Source organism: Schistocerca nitens, chromosome 8, assembly GCF_023898315.1.
Source record: "Schistocerca nitens isolate TAMUIC-IGC-003100 chromosome 8, iqSchNite1.1, whole genome shotgun sequence".
Classification (NCBI taxonomy): Eukaryota; Metazoa; Arthropoda; class Insecta; order Orthoptera; family Acrididae; genus Schistocerca; species Schistocerca nitens.
Genome location: NC_064621.1, coordinates 301,391,696 through 301,405,853, shown reverse-complemented (window position 1 = coordinate 301,405,853; position 14,158 = coordinate 301,391,696). Strand labels below are relative to the sequence as shown.

Sequence of the window (14,158 nt, the reverse complement as noted above, 5' to 3'; positions counted from 1 at the left end):
TTTTCAGCCTCTTACACATCTCTCTGTAGGAATGCAAATACTTTTCAGCCCCCGGCATACCTCACTGTAGGAATGCAAATACTAGAGATTTGCACTATTATGTAATACGAATGACACAATTAATAAAATATCCCAGAATTACTGTGACGAAGTTCATTAAAGAATAAAAAAAGTATGCTTCAAGAAAGCATTTTAAGTTGTAGATGGTGATCTGGGGTGCTTGTATTTCTGTATAGTGGCTAAAAAGATGTTTTATTGTAATCCAATTAATTTTTCTGTCTACCACTGTTAGAGAGACTGCCACAATTCATTTCTTATTAATCCATATAATTCTCTTCAAATCCAAAGATTAAATATGTGGACAGAAAGGATGAAGTTAGAATTCCAGAATCCTTGCCAGAAAGGAGTTCAGGGTTTGATGAATCATCATCAGTGAGGTCATTGGAAAAGTAACACATGCTCAGATGTACGAGAATGTGGAAATAAGTCCTTTTCAAAGAAGTCATCCCAACATTCATCATGAGTTGTTTAGGAAAACAACAGAAATCCCAAATTTATGAAAAGGATAGATACTACTCACCATATTGCAGAGGTGCCAAGTTGCAGATAGGCACGGCAAAAAGATTGTCGGAAAGCTCACTTTCCGACAGTCTTTTTGTTGTGCCTATCTGCAACTCATCATCTGCACTACATGGTGAGTAGCAGCTATCCTTTCCATCTTGGATTTTCCCTTGTGTGAGAAAACCGAAAGTTGTGTGACTGGAGGGGGTTGTGAATTTCCACTGCCAAGAGTGAATCTTGTGTTTGTAAACCAGTGTGTCATCTTACTTGGTGAAAGGCAGTTGAGTAGTGAGCTGTCTGTAATTGATGAACTGTTGCCACAAATTTTGCTCCTCCATCCATGAATGGAGTGGATGGAGTTGAAGGAAACTTTAATGTATGGAGCTATAAAGGGAACCTTTTCAATTAAATGTACAGTGATGATAAAAGTGTAGCACTTATTTTGATGTCTAAATAGCAACAGGGCAGTTTTATGTGGAAAGCATTTCTGAATAGCGAGGAAATACTTATTTATCCTTAGCTCTAAACATAAATATTGACTGCATTAACAAAATTACTACTAATATTAAAATCATCATAGGCAATGTGCTGCCAGTATAGTCTATTCTGTTTATTTTGGATAATATATCACTTACTCAATTAACATCCTATGAAGGTTTTCTGCTGTTCTCTGTTTCTCAAAAAACAGATGAGTAAATTATTTATAGAAAATTTACACCTAAGTAGTGTTGAAAACTGCCAAATTTCTTTCCTAGAGGCTGTGATTTTGAGGACAGTACTATAATGGGTGTGCTTTCTCCATTGGATGAAGACTCTTCAGGTGACTCTGAAAAATCTAAGCCATCAAGTGGTGACAATGTTGAGCAGACAGGAGAAACAGAGAAAGATGTGCAAAATGGTGCTGAACCAGGTATCTTTGATTTTGTGTCTTATGTGTGCCAAATGATACACAATTCCTTAGTTAGTAGTTGTTATAGTGTCTGATGTTACAATTCATTTGTTAATTTTTCATCTCATGCTATGCATCTTACTACAACTTATTCAGTTCAGTGTCGATCTAGGTGTCAGGTTTCAGCAGTTCTATAATTGATTAAAGACTGTAAAATATGGATATCCTCTTTTTATATTCAAAAGTCTTCATTTATTATTTTTCTTTTTAAATTAATTAAAATTGTCATATATGAGGTGAATCTGAAAAATTCATTAAATGGTCTCAGAAAATAAATGACAAGAGTTGCAAACAAAATACCTTTACTGGCCTTCAAAGTAATCACCATTAGCTACAACAGACTACTACATGGGTTGTAAAGCTGTTGAAAACTGTCAGCAAATGCTTTTTTTGGAATCATTTGTAGCACTGTGGTCCCACGTTATTGGATATCAATGTCAATACGGGAGATGAGACCTGGTGCTACCAATGCTATCCGGAGACCAAATGACAGTGGTATGGTTTCATCATCTTCCTGCCTCCCCATCTTCCCCACCTCCTGTAGAAATTCATTAAGCACCAAGTCCTTGCTGCCAAAAAAGGTGATCAACATTGTCTCATACGTGGATTTTGTCAGGTGACTCTTTTTGTGAGGTGGGAAAAAACAATGAACTCCATGCCATTGACTGTCACATGATCTGCAGATCATATTAGGAGTACCACCTCTCATCTCTTGTAAGTACAGGGATAACCAACGAAGTGTGTGGTCATGGTGCTCTGAGTGATACCATAAGTAACATTTTCTGACAGTTTTCGACAGCCTTACAACTGATGCCAGAGGTGTGTTGTAGCTAATGGTGATTACTTTGAAGGCCAATAAAGGTATTTTGTTTGTAACTATTGTTCTATTTACTTTCTGAGAGCATTCACTGAACTTCACAGATGCATCTTGCACATGTTACATCATGTGATGGTGCTCATAAAAAATAAACTCTGGAATTGAAATAGAAATGTGGCTAAATATGTAACACACGTAACATGTAATATAATTTTGTGCCCTAATTACAGCATTTTTTTCCTAGTTCATGGAAAAAACCACTTCATTGGTTTAAAAATGATTGTTTATTATAATCTACTTTCCCGTATTTGTTGCAGAGGTCTTTGTGTTTGAAACAGGTGAAAAATCATCACCTGATGACCCAGAAACTCCTTTGTATCATCTCATGGAGCATCTTGACTTGGAGTTGCCTGACCCTGCAGCTATTGATGATGACGGCTCCCTAGAAATAAATTTTCAAGGTATACCCCTCTAGTATTCTACATTTTAATAGTCTGTGAAAATACTGATACATTTTCCTTATTGCTGAACTATTAGTCAGTTATTTGTTCTGTAGATTGCTAACAAAATGTGTTTTAGTGTCAATAAACATGAACTTTTGTGCAGACATGCAGACTGCTTGCATATCACAATTTTGACAGATGAATTATTTGTAGTATGTGGCCAAATGTTTCTCGACATCAGTTGGTGTTTGTTCTAATTGGCTCCCAGCCAGTCATGCCATATGACTTTGTTTTTCACTTATAAGGAACAAATAGCTGAGCCCAAATACACTGGTAAATTATAGGAGATATAGCTGATATGGTATTCTTTTATTTTAATGTCAAATATTCAGAAATTTTCTTGCTGATGTCTCCTGGAAGTCTGTTAAAAACTTTTAACCAGAATATGAAATTCCTTCCTGAACTGTGGACAGGAATAGGAATGATAATAATAATAATAACGAAACTGCCCTCAATTTGGAGATTGTTTTAAACATCACACTGTTTGAGAATGACTCTATTGCATGTAATACACCCTTGCATTCCTGTAACATGTGAACTGACTTACACCAACCAGTTACAGAGTGCTCTACAGTTTAATGTCTGCTCCAAACCATGGAGAAACTTACCATGTTTCACATAATCAAATAATTGCCAGAGGTGAAAGAAACAGTAAGCAACAGAAAAAGTCCTTGGAATGATTAGATACTAAACCCAAAACTGCTGGTTTTGTGGTCTGACACTGGTTTGGGTTGTAGATTTCACAGTTCATACACTTAGGTGAGAAAAGTTATGGAATACTGCCCAATATCTTGTCAGGCCTCCTTTTACCCATTATAATGCAGTAACATGATGTGGCATGGTCTCAACAAGTATTGGAAGTCTTCTGCAGAAATAATGAGCTATGCTGTTTGTATACCTGTCCATAATTGCAAAAGGGTTGCTGGTGCAGGATTTTGTGCACAAACTGAACACTCAGTTGTGTCCTATAAATGTTCAATGGGTTTCATGTCAGATGATCAGGGTGACCAAATTATTCACTCAAATTGTCCAGAATGTCCTTCAAACTAATTTTGAAAAACTGTAGCCAAGTGACAATTCCACCATTCTTTAAGATTATGAAGTTCATGAATGGTTGTAAATGTTCTCCAGGTAGCCGAATGTAACCATTTCCAGTCAATGGTATGTTTAGTTGGACCAGAGGATCCAGTCCATTCCATGTAAACGCAGACCACATCATTATGAAGCCACCATCAGGTTGCACAGTGCCTTGTTGACATCGTGGGTCCAGAGGTTCGTGAGGTCTGCACTACACTCAAACTGTAACATCAGCTCTTGCCAACTGAAATTGGAACTCCTCTGACCAGGCTATGTTTTTCCAGTCATCTAGGATCCAACTGATATGCTCATGAGCTCAGGAGAGATGCTGCAGGCAATTTCGTACTGTTAGCAAAGGCACTCGTGTTGGTTGTCTGCTGCCACAGCCCATTAACATCAGATTTTGCTGCACTGTCCTAACACACACATTCATCGTATCTCCCTCATTGGTTCCTGCAGTTATTTCATGCAACATTGCTTGTCTGGTAGCACTGACACTATGCAAATGCCTCTGCTCTCAATCGTAATGTGAAGGCTGTTGGCCACTGTGTTGTCCATGGTAATAAGTAATGCCTGAAATTTGGTATTCTCAGCACACTCTTGACACTGTGAATCTCAGGATATTGAAATCCGCAGTGATTTCTGAAATGGAATGTTCCATATGTATAGCTTCAACTAACATTCCACGTTCCAAGTCTGTTAATTTCCGTTGCACAGTTGTAATCATGTTGGAAGCCATTTCACATGAATCACCTGAGTACAAATGAGAGCTTCGCCAATGCATTGCCCTTTTACACATCGTGTACACAATACAAATCACCATCTGTATATGTGAATATCGCTATCCCATTATTTTTGTCATGTCAGTGTACTATGATACACTTATTGCTGTTCACTCCACAGATTATGAGAACCACATAATAATATCCACTTCAGAGAGTAAATTCCTTTACTGGTTTCAGAGTAGGGTTCTATGATGCAGAGATTTGGCATGCTTCTTTGATTGGGATGAACAATGTGAGGAGGACTCCTCTCGCTGCTCTTGTTGTGTGTTACAATGTGGTTCAATGCACCCTATGATGGACAAGCACCATGTTTTGAGCAATAAACAGTGCCTAATATCAGGCATCACATTGAAAAAGGGTAATTGTAAAGTTGATTGTTGCTGAAAGAAAAATCTCAGCTGGTTCACTCAGAAGTGGATCTGTTCAGTCAGAAAGCTGGATCCTGACAGGTAATGGCATTCACTTCCACAAAGAGTTCTGCCTTTACCTGCACTAATCTCTTGGCATCATTTGGAGACTTCCATTGTGCTGTCTGTACAGTAGTAATAGGATACCTCTCACATCACCAAGAAATCGTCTTGCTGGTCACTCATAACGTGGATTTTTGAGGATGTTCAGGGATTCATGGCATAATCTCTCTCTCTCTCTCTCTCTCTCTCTCTCTCTCTCTCACACACACACACACACACACACACACACACACACACAAAATGGGAGAGAGGGGGGAAGGGTGGAAAGGAGTGTAGGAGTGTTTGTGTGTGTGTGTGTGTGTGTGTGTGTGTGTGTGTGTGTGTGTGTGTTAGATCAGTGGCAGTGTTTTGACCTTAAATTGATTTTCTTTTTGCCTTTCAGAAGATGAGACTGTTCATGAAGCAGCTGAAGAAGATGCCATTGAGGTTTCAGAAGATTTCTCTGATCCAGAATTCCATGCAGCAGACAGTAGCACTGTTCATTTTAATACTCCAGCTGCATTTTTAGAGTCGAAAGACATTGATGTTTCTGAAATGGAACCTGCAGCTGAAGAAACTCCAAACAAGACAAATGAAATTCAGCCTCTTCGGAAGAAATCTAATGCTCAATTTAAGGTAGTTTGGTTGCATGAATTATTTGACAGTTTCTGCTTTTTTCCTTAAATATTTAAAAAAAAATATACACCTTACACAAAATGGTGCACTAGAGGCTCCATACAACTGTTTTGTTTTAAAAAAAAATCATTTTGTTTGCAGTTTCATTATTTTAATGTTTATGCAAGCTGTTCTAATGTTGCTGGGGATGTGTTCACAATCCGTTGTATAAAGTGAATGGCAGTACCATAGTTTGATGCTTGTCTTCTTCTTCTCCATCTTATATATATTCTTATGGAAGGAATATGGTCAGAAAATGAAGATACAAACATTGTGAACCTGAAATTGAATACCTAAGTACCAACTTCAAAATAGGGATACCAGAAGCTGAATATTCAGAAAAGACATGGAAGAAAAACAACAAACTTGTACCTTATGTTCTTTACAATGCATTCACTGGGAGAGGAAATTCTTATTCATGTGGTTCCTTGTGAAGGATAAGAGATAAGAGATTCTTAATAAAGACAATCTCATTAAATTGGAGCAGGAGGGAAAATTGAACCTGTGTACACTGTGTGGAAAAAAAACTTTCTGTAATGTTATTTAAATTTATGCAAGCTTTAAAAAAGCAATTGTCATGAAATATTGTATTAATTACACTCATTCATCATGAAAGTAAGGGAAGGTGTTAGAAACAGGCTGCACATAGATGAAAGTCAACAGAGAACTATATTGCTTTGGAATACTGTCATACAAGGTGCGACAATAACGTAATGTGACTGATATGACAAAAAAATGTTGCTTACCATTTTAATCAAGTTTATTGTTGTCTCCTTCAAAGTAGTTCCCTTCTGAAACTTCCTAGCAGATTAAAACCGTGTGCCAGACCAAGACACGAGCTCGGGACCTTTGCCTTTCGCGGGCAAGTGCTTTGCCATCTGAGCTGCCCAGGCACGACTCACGCCCTGTCCCTTCTAGTTCCCTTCTGATTGCACACACTTTTTCCAGCTCTTCTGCCTTTGATGGTAACATTTCTGGAACTCATCTTCTGTAATATCCTCCAAGACCTGTGTCACAGCTTTTTTGACATCCTGTGTTGTTTGAAAATGGTGTCACTTGACCGCTGTTTGACTCTTGGAAATAGAAAAAAGTCGCACGGAGTGATATCTGGCGAATAAGGTGGCTGTGGTAGTACTGAAATTTGTTTTGAGTTTAAAAAATGCTGTACTGACAGAGCAGTATGGGATGGTGCATTATTGTGATGCAGAATCCAATTATCAGCAATGTTGGCACGGACACAAAGAACTTTTTTACAAAGTCTTTCTAAAATTTCTTTGTAGTAATGTTGGTTAACTGTTTGTCCAGGAGGCACCCACTCTTTATGAACAATTCCCTTGGACGCAAAGAAGCACACAAGCATGCATTTCACTTTTGACTTTGACATGCGAGCATTTTGGTCTGGGTGATCCCTTTGAGCACCATTGTGAACTTTGGCGTTTTGTCTCTGGATTGTACTGAAAAAACCAACTTTCATCACCAGTGATAACATGGCTCAACAATTCTGGATTGATTTCTGTTTGCTCTAACACATTGCCTGCCACATTTTTCCATGTTTCTCGCTGTTATGGTGTGAGATTTTTGGGGACCATTTTTGCACAAATGTTTTTCATACCAAGATCTTCAGTTATTATTAGATGAACCATTTCTTGATTGATGTTCAGTTCTTCTGCAATCATTTTGACGGATAATCTTCGATCAGATCGTACGAGTTCATGCATCCTGGCCAAGTTGAAATTCGTCTGTGAGGTTGATGGTTGTCCACTGCAGACTTCATCTTCAACATTTGTTCAGCCTTCACTAAACATTTTATGCCAAAGGAAAACTTTAGCTCTTGACATAACCTCCTCTCCAAAAGCCTTCTGAAGCTTACCGTAAGTTGTCGTCACGTTTTCACCCAATTTAACGCAAAAAGAAATGGCATACTGTTGTGCAATATTATGCGGTTCCATTTCCGTGATGAGAGACACAAACACGTGTTAACTTATTACAGCACAACTCATGACTGAGCAGTTGCATCACTGTGCTGCTTGGACTAGAAGCAGCTTATAGACCAAGGTCAAAGATATTGTTCCTACACAAGCCTACAGGGTTGCCACATCTTGCAAAGAAAATCAGTCTCTTTACTTTATTGTCACCCCTCTTATGATGTTTTGTGAAAGAATAGGAGACTCTTGACAAGAGTCTTATTAGACTTATATATTTACATTTCCTCTTCATTGCTTTACTCACATACAGCTCAGTTTTGTTGTTCTCTTGCAGGTATCAGACATGAGTGCAGAATCTGTCATATGGCTCTCTCACCGACTAGGCCCGGTACTGACAGCACGTCATCTCTCACGAAATTTATTACGGATGCTGGCACTGTGCTATACAGGGTACTCCAACATGGCTCATGCAGCTCCACCCACAGCTGAAATGGGTACTCTCAGCATTGCTGAGGGACATGTTCAGGGTGATCATAGTGCCTGCAAAGTCTTGGACTGCTTAACATCTATAGCTGGTGAGAAAAGGTTATTAAATTTCTTAGACACTGGGTTAACAGAAGTCATGGGATAGTGATATGCACGTATACAAATGATAATAGTATGGTTATAATAGAGGGAAACATTCCACGTAGGAATTAAATATGTCTGCTTGTGTCTGTATATGTGTGGATGGATATGTGTGTGTGTGCGCGAGTGTATACCCGTCCTTTTTTTCCCCCTAAGGTAAGTCTTTCCGCTCCCGGGATTGGAATGACTCCTTACCCTCTCCCTTAAAACCCACATCCTTTCGTCATTCCCTCTCCTTCCCTCTTTCATGATGAGGCAACAGTTTGTTGTGAAAGCTTGAATTCTGTGTGTATGTTTGTGTTTGTTTGTGTGTCTGTCGACCTGCCAGCACTTTCATTTGGTAAGTCACATCATCTTTGTTTTTAGATATATAATTATAATAGTATGGTGTACACAAGGTATAAAAGGGCAGTGCATTGGCAAAGCTGTCATGTGTACTCAGGTGATTCATATGAAAAGGATTCCAACATGCTTATGGCTTCATGACAGAAATTAACAGACTTTGAGCATGGAATGGTAGTTGGTGCTAGATGCATGGGACATTTCATTTCAGAAATCATTCAGGAATTCCATATTCTGAGATCCACGGTGTCAAGAGTATGCTGAAAATATAAAATTTCAGGCATTACTTCTCACCATGGATAACGCAGTGGCCGAAGGCTTTCGCTTAACTAGTGAGAGTATCAGTGTTTGTGTAGAGTTTGTAATGGTCGCCTAGTCGTAGATATTCCTAATTGCTATAATCACACTATTTCACTCCAATTTACGGAGCTTGTTAGCACTTGACGTTAGGTTGGCACCATTAAAATGCATTGTGGTAATCGCTGCTGCTTGCTGGATCACTGCTGTGTCTCAATGCTGATACTGGCTCTAAATCTGGTTGTCTAGGGTTAAAAACATGAGGTCCCGTGTTTTTTATGTGCTTTTGATGATAAAGAACGAGCGAAACCAACAAATATGTAAACTTCAAATATTTATTACTCTGGTGGCCATCTTAATTCCACTGCCCACCAAAGACCATGACACAACACAAAGTAGTACTTCCTTTACATGTTCTTTGCATTGTTTATCCACCTCAAACAATAACACACAAACACACTTTACCAAAGTGACGTTCCGACTGCCTCCTGACTCTTCTTGCTGCTTGTATTTATAACATTGTCAAAGAACTACTAAAAAGAGATATAGTTTATAAGTCACATGTACATCTGTTATCATAATTTGTGCAGAAAAGTTATTAATTTGCATCGAGTGACATAATTTAACATGTTATTAAAATGACAGACAGATTTGTTGACTTGCCAGAATAATTCTTTGTTACAAAAAGGCCGTTTTATAGAAGTTTGTCAATTGACTTCTCTAATTTGCATAAATAAGTAAATAACATGAATTATTAAGAATTACATTGGTTTTCGTCTAAAATAGGATTGGTTACTTGAACACTGAGTGAAAACGCTCCTAGTGAACAAATAGGTTTCACTGGGTGATTTTTATTTAAGGAGATCCAAAATACCTAAGTTGGCCACTATTTCTCTTACTTCATATTAATTATTTAAGATGAACTTAGTGTTTTTACATGATGACATTTGCTGTATCAGTGATCAAGTGATATTAACTTTTGTGTGGGTCAGTTATCCAGTATAATTTAATGGGTTGACTGTTTATGGAGACATGTTATGCAATCATTGTTAACGTACACAATAACTTTTCTATAATCATAAATACTCGTTAAACTGGTTGAATTTGGAGGGTATCGCATACTTCGGTAAAGTAAAGCCTTTAATATGTTCCGTTACAAGTTGTCAGTAATAAAAAACATGCAACACTGCATGAAATAAACACAGAAATCAGTGTGGGACATACGATGAATGTATCCATTAGGACAGTGTGCCAACATTTTGCATTTAATCGACTATGGCAACAGACGACTGATACTAGTGCCTTTGCTCACAGCACATTATCACCTGAACATATCGATTGAAGTCTAGACTACTGAAAAACTGTGGCCTGGCCGGATGAGACCCAATTTCAGTTGGTAAGAGTTGATTGTAGGGGTCAAATGTAGCACAGACCCCATGGAACCAAGGACACAAGTTTTCATCAAGGCACTGTCCAAGCTGGTGGTGGCTCCATAACGGTGTGGGCTGTGTTTCCATTGAATGGACTGGGTCCTTTGTACCAACTGAGCTTATGATCAACTGGAAATGTTTATGTTTGGCTACTTGGAGACCATTTGCAGCCGTTTATGGACATCATGTTCCCAAACAATGATGTCTTGTCATCAGGCCTCAGTTGTTTGCAATTGGTTTGAATAACATTGTGGACAATTTGAGCGAAGTTGGGCACTTCACATAAATTCCATTGAACATTTTTTTGCACATAATCAAGAGGTCAGTTCTTGCACAAAATTCTGTGCCAGCAATACTTTCACAGTTATGGTCAGCTATAGAAGCAGCATGACTCATTATTTTTGTAGGAGACTTCCAACAACTTGTTGACTCCTGATATCAGGAGGTATCCCACGACTTCTGTCACCTCAGTGAACAAATTGCTTATCTACATTTTTAAAACAAATTGAGAATGACACCAAGAATGCATTAATTGCTATGAACTTATATAAAGAATAGAAAATTAATTACTATGAGGCATTACACAAAATAAGTGTGTTACAGTACACTGAAGTTCATATTAATGTGTCGCATGTGATGAAAATACAGAAGTTTGTCATGGCAATGGGCATTTCTTTATCATTGTTCAGAAAGATAATGAATCTTTCCCATAAATTATACTGTCCAATGTACATAATGAAATGGTCTGTGTGTGTCTGTAAATATAATGTCCAGCATTTGACCGTCTGTATGGTAAAAAAATTTTTATGTGAAATGGAGGACAGCTGTGAAAATGTAGTTGTTTCTGATGATTGTTGGGTTTCATGTGGACTGATGAGGTTCTTAAGGAGGCATTGACAACATAGAAGTTAATATTAAGAAAGTGTCTCACTCTGCTGAGGACAAGATGAAATGAATGGTGGCAATGATGCTGATTTTCAAAGAAATGAGGAGGATAGCATGTTTTCATCATTGATCCAGCTCATAAATACATGTATCGTAACTAATCTGAACCAGTAGCAAGATCCTCAAGATTGCTCTTATAGAGGTTACTCTACATTGGAGTCATCTGGGATCCCATAAATGAACCAAAGATTTGCTTTTTACGTGATACTCTCACAGGCAAAGTAGCTGTGATTTAAGATCTAATTAGCTGAGATTACAAGAAGGAGTTTGTTAGCTTAGAGTAATCAGGACTGGGACAAATAATGTTCAGTTTTAACAAGACCAAGGTAATTGTTGATGTAAGAGGATATTGTATTTACAGTAACAATCAGTGCAAGTAAAGGAGCACAATTTGTGGAGAGCCAGTGGAATTAGCAGTTAGTGTCTTTGATATTGAATAATGCATTGTAGGTAATAGGTTGGTGCTGTTGATTGGCAAGAATGAAGATTCTTTCGTTGGTAGCATAGTAACCAAACACAATGTGGCAACCTGGATGTTTGGGCTGATGGGTCATGGAAATAGAGTAGGAAGTGAGTGTTTGAGGAGTTGTGGGAGTATGGAAAGAGATTGTGGAGAGAAATTTTGGAAAGGGCCTAGAAGCTAAGGGAGGGATTGGAGGCCATGCTAGATTTCCAGTGTGAAGTTATTGCAGCTGGAATTGTAGGAGACTATGTTGCACAGTAGGCTTCAGACCCTGTTCCTGTAATCACATGGTTCATAAACATCAGTGGCTGCAAAAACGATGAGCAGGTCAGGATCAGTTTCAAAATAATAATTGTAGTTCTTTCTGCAGTTGTAAGGTTGGTTCTGTTATCCAGCCTAATAAGCTCATACTCATGTCTCAACATCAAGTGAGGTGGCACACTTATAACATGCTGGATGGCATTCAAGAAGACAGTAGTTCAAACCCCCTGTCTGGCTATCCAGTTTTACATTTTCTGTGGTAGCCCCAAATTGCTTAGGGACACTGCCAGTATGTTTCCTTGGGAAAGGGCATCCTTTCCATTCCTTCCTTAATCTGAGTTTGAGCTCTTTCTGTAATGACCTCATTGTCCATGAAATGTTAAACCTTAATCATCATCATCCTCCACCTCCACCTCCTCCTCCTCCTCCTCCTCCTCCTCCTCTCCCCCTCTTCCCTCTCTCCCTCCTCCCTCCCTCCACTCTCATGGATTACCAATATTTACCATGACCAGGCTCTGACAAATAACCTCTCCTCCTGTTCTCACCGCATTCCACTCTCTCTTCACTCCAGCCTCTCAGTTAACCGTTTTATTTATTTATTTTTCTTCCATCCTTGCTGTTTCCTTGGATCTTTCCATATTTTGTCTGTTTTTCATTCTCTCTCCCCCTCTCTCTCTCTCCCTCTCTCTCTCTCCCTCTCTCTCTCTCTCTCTCTCTCTCTGTGTGTGTGTGTGTGTGTGTGTGTGTGTGTGTGTGTGTGTGTGTGTGTGTGTGTGTGTGTGCGCGCGTGCGCGGGAGAGAGAGAGAGAGAGAGAGAGAGAGAGAGAGAGAGTCTTGCATTTATTGTAACCCATTTTTCTTTCTTTATACGGTGTGGTAATTTTAATGTTTATCCCCTGTAGTAGAGGCCTATTTTCTCTAAGCTATGATTGGACATACAGAGTATGAAGTTAAAATTCTTGACTTGTATATGCTGGCTGCATTTTTTTGTACACTAGCTTGTTTTCAGTGTCTATATTCTTCTGGGAAAATGAGACCGAGAGATATAAGCAGGATAGAGAAAAACTTGCAGTTTCATAAAAAGTGACTTTCATGACTTCCTGGAGGTTGCATTTTTTATTGCCTATGTAATTCTTTTATAGACATTAAGCATCCTCTTCTTGCCAGTGGAATTCACATGTGTCTCAGTAGTGATACCGCTGGTTCACTTTAATTGTTGTGTCATACATCCAGTAAGATTTTCGTATAGCATTAGATGCTACTAAATGTTTTCTCAAACATCACCATTAACAGCAGTAGAATCGCATCATCATCATCATCATCATCATCATCATTACATATTTCAATTCTACTGCGTGACACAGCTGTGTGTTTGTTTTGATTTGAACAGCCAGTTTCAGAGCATTCAGAAAGGCAGCAGCTCTTGTTCCAACAGCACCATAGAACAACAGAATTTGTTTGTGAATTATTTTTACAAGCTTAAAAGAGAAGTGACAGATTTTCATTTATCTGTGTGCATAGTAGTTTAATTCATAATTTTTTGTGTGTTTGTTTGCTTTCTTGTCACAGTCCTGTGTTTTAATAACAGTGTAGTGTATTGTTGTGACTTCTTTAGTATGGATAGGGACAGTGGTTGCTGTGCTCAGATGCAGGCAGAGCTGGGAACCATTGGCTCACAGCTCCAGGCAATGCTGGCTTCAGTCACATAGCTTGAGGCTCTTGCCAATGGGTTTCACTGTGGAGGGCCAGATGTGGGACTCCAAGAGTTATCCAGCATGTCCCAGGTGCCCCCAAATTGGTCCACTACTGTGGCCATTGTGGTTACTGAGCACACCAAGGTTGACCATTCACACATGATCTAGTGGGAGATCATTTCAAGTTATGGCAGGCAGCAAAAGACTTTCCAGGTTGTTGATCAAAGGGCCTCCCTAGTTCATCTGACAAACTTGTTTCAGGCACTATCTGTGGCTGATCCAAGATCCTGAGCCAATTGCAGTCATTTGTCCATTTCATAGGAAGCATCTCACCCTGCAAGATTTGAGCACTCACAGA

General features: G+C 38.8%; 1 protein-coding gene across 1 annotated transcript in view; it reads left to right on the top strand.

Moving 5' to 3' along the window:
* Positions 1-14,158, top strand: part of LOC126198939 (WD repeat-containing protein 81-like) — a 302,041-nt gene that overhangs the window by 144,456 nt on the left and 143,427 nt on the right. Inside the window, exons 10-13 of the mRNA XM_049935579.1 lie at positions 1,317-1,471; positions 2,645-2,788; positions 5,545-5,777; positions 8,076-8,316. Coding sequence (XP_049791536.1) covers positions 1,317-1,471; positions 2,645-2,788; positions 5,545-5,777; positions 8,076-8,316 — 773 coding nt within the window. The remainder of the gene's footprint in view (positions 1-1,316; positions 1,472-2,644; positions 2,789-5,544; positions 5,778-8,075; positions 8,317-14,158) is intronic.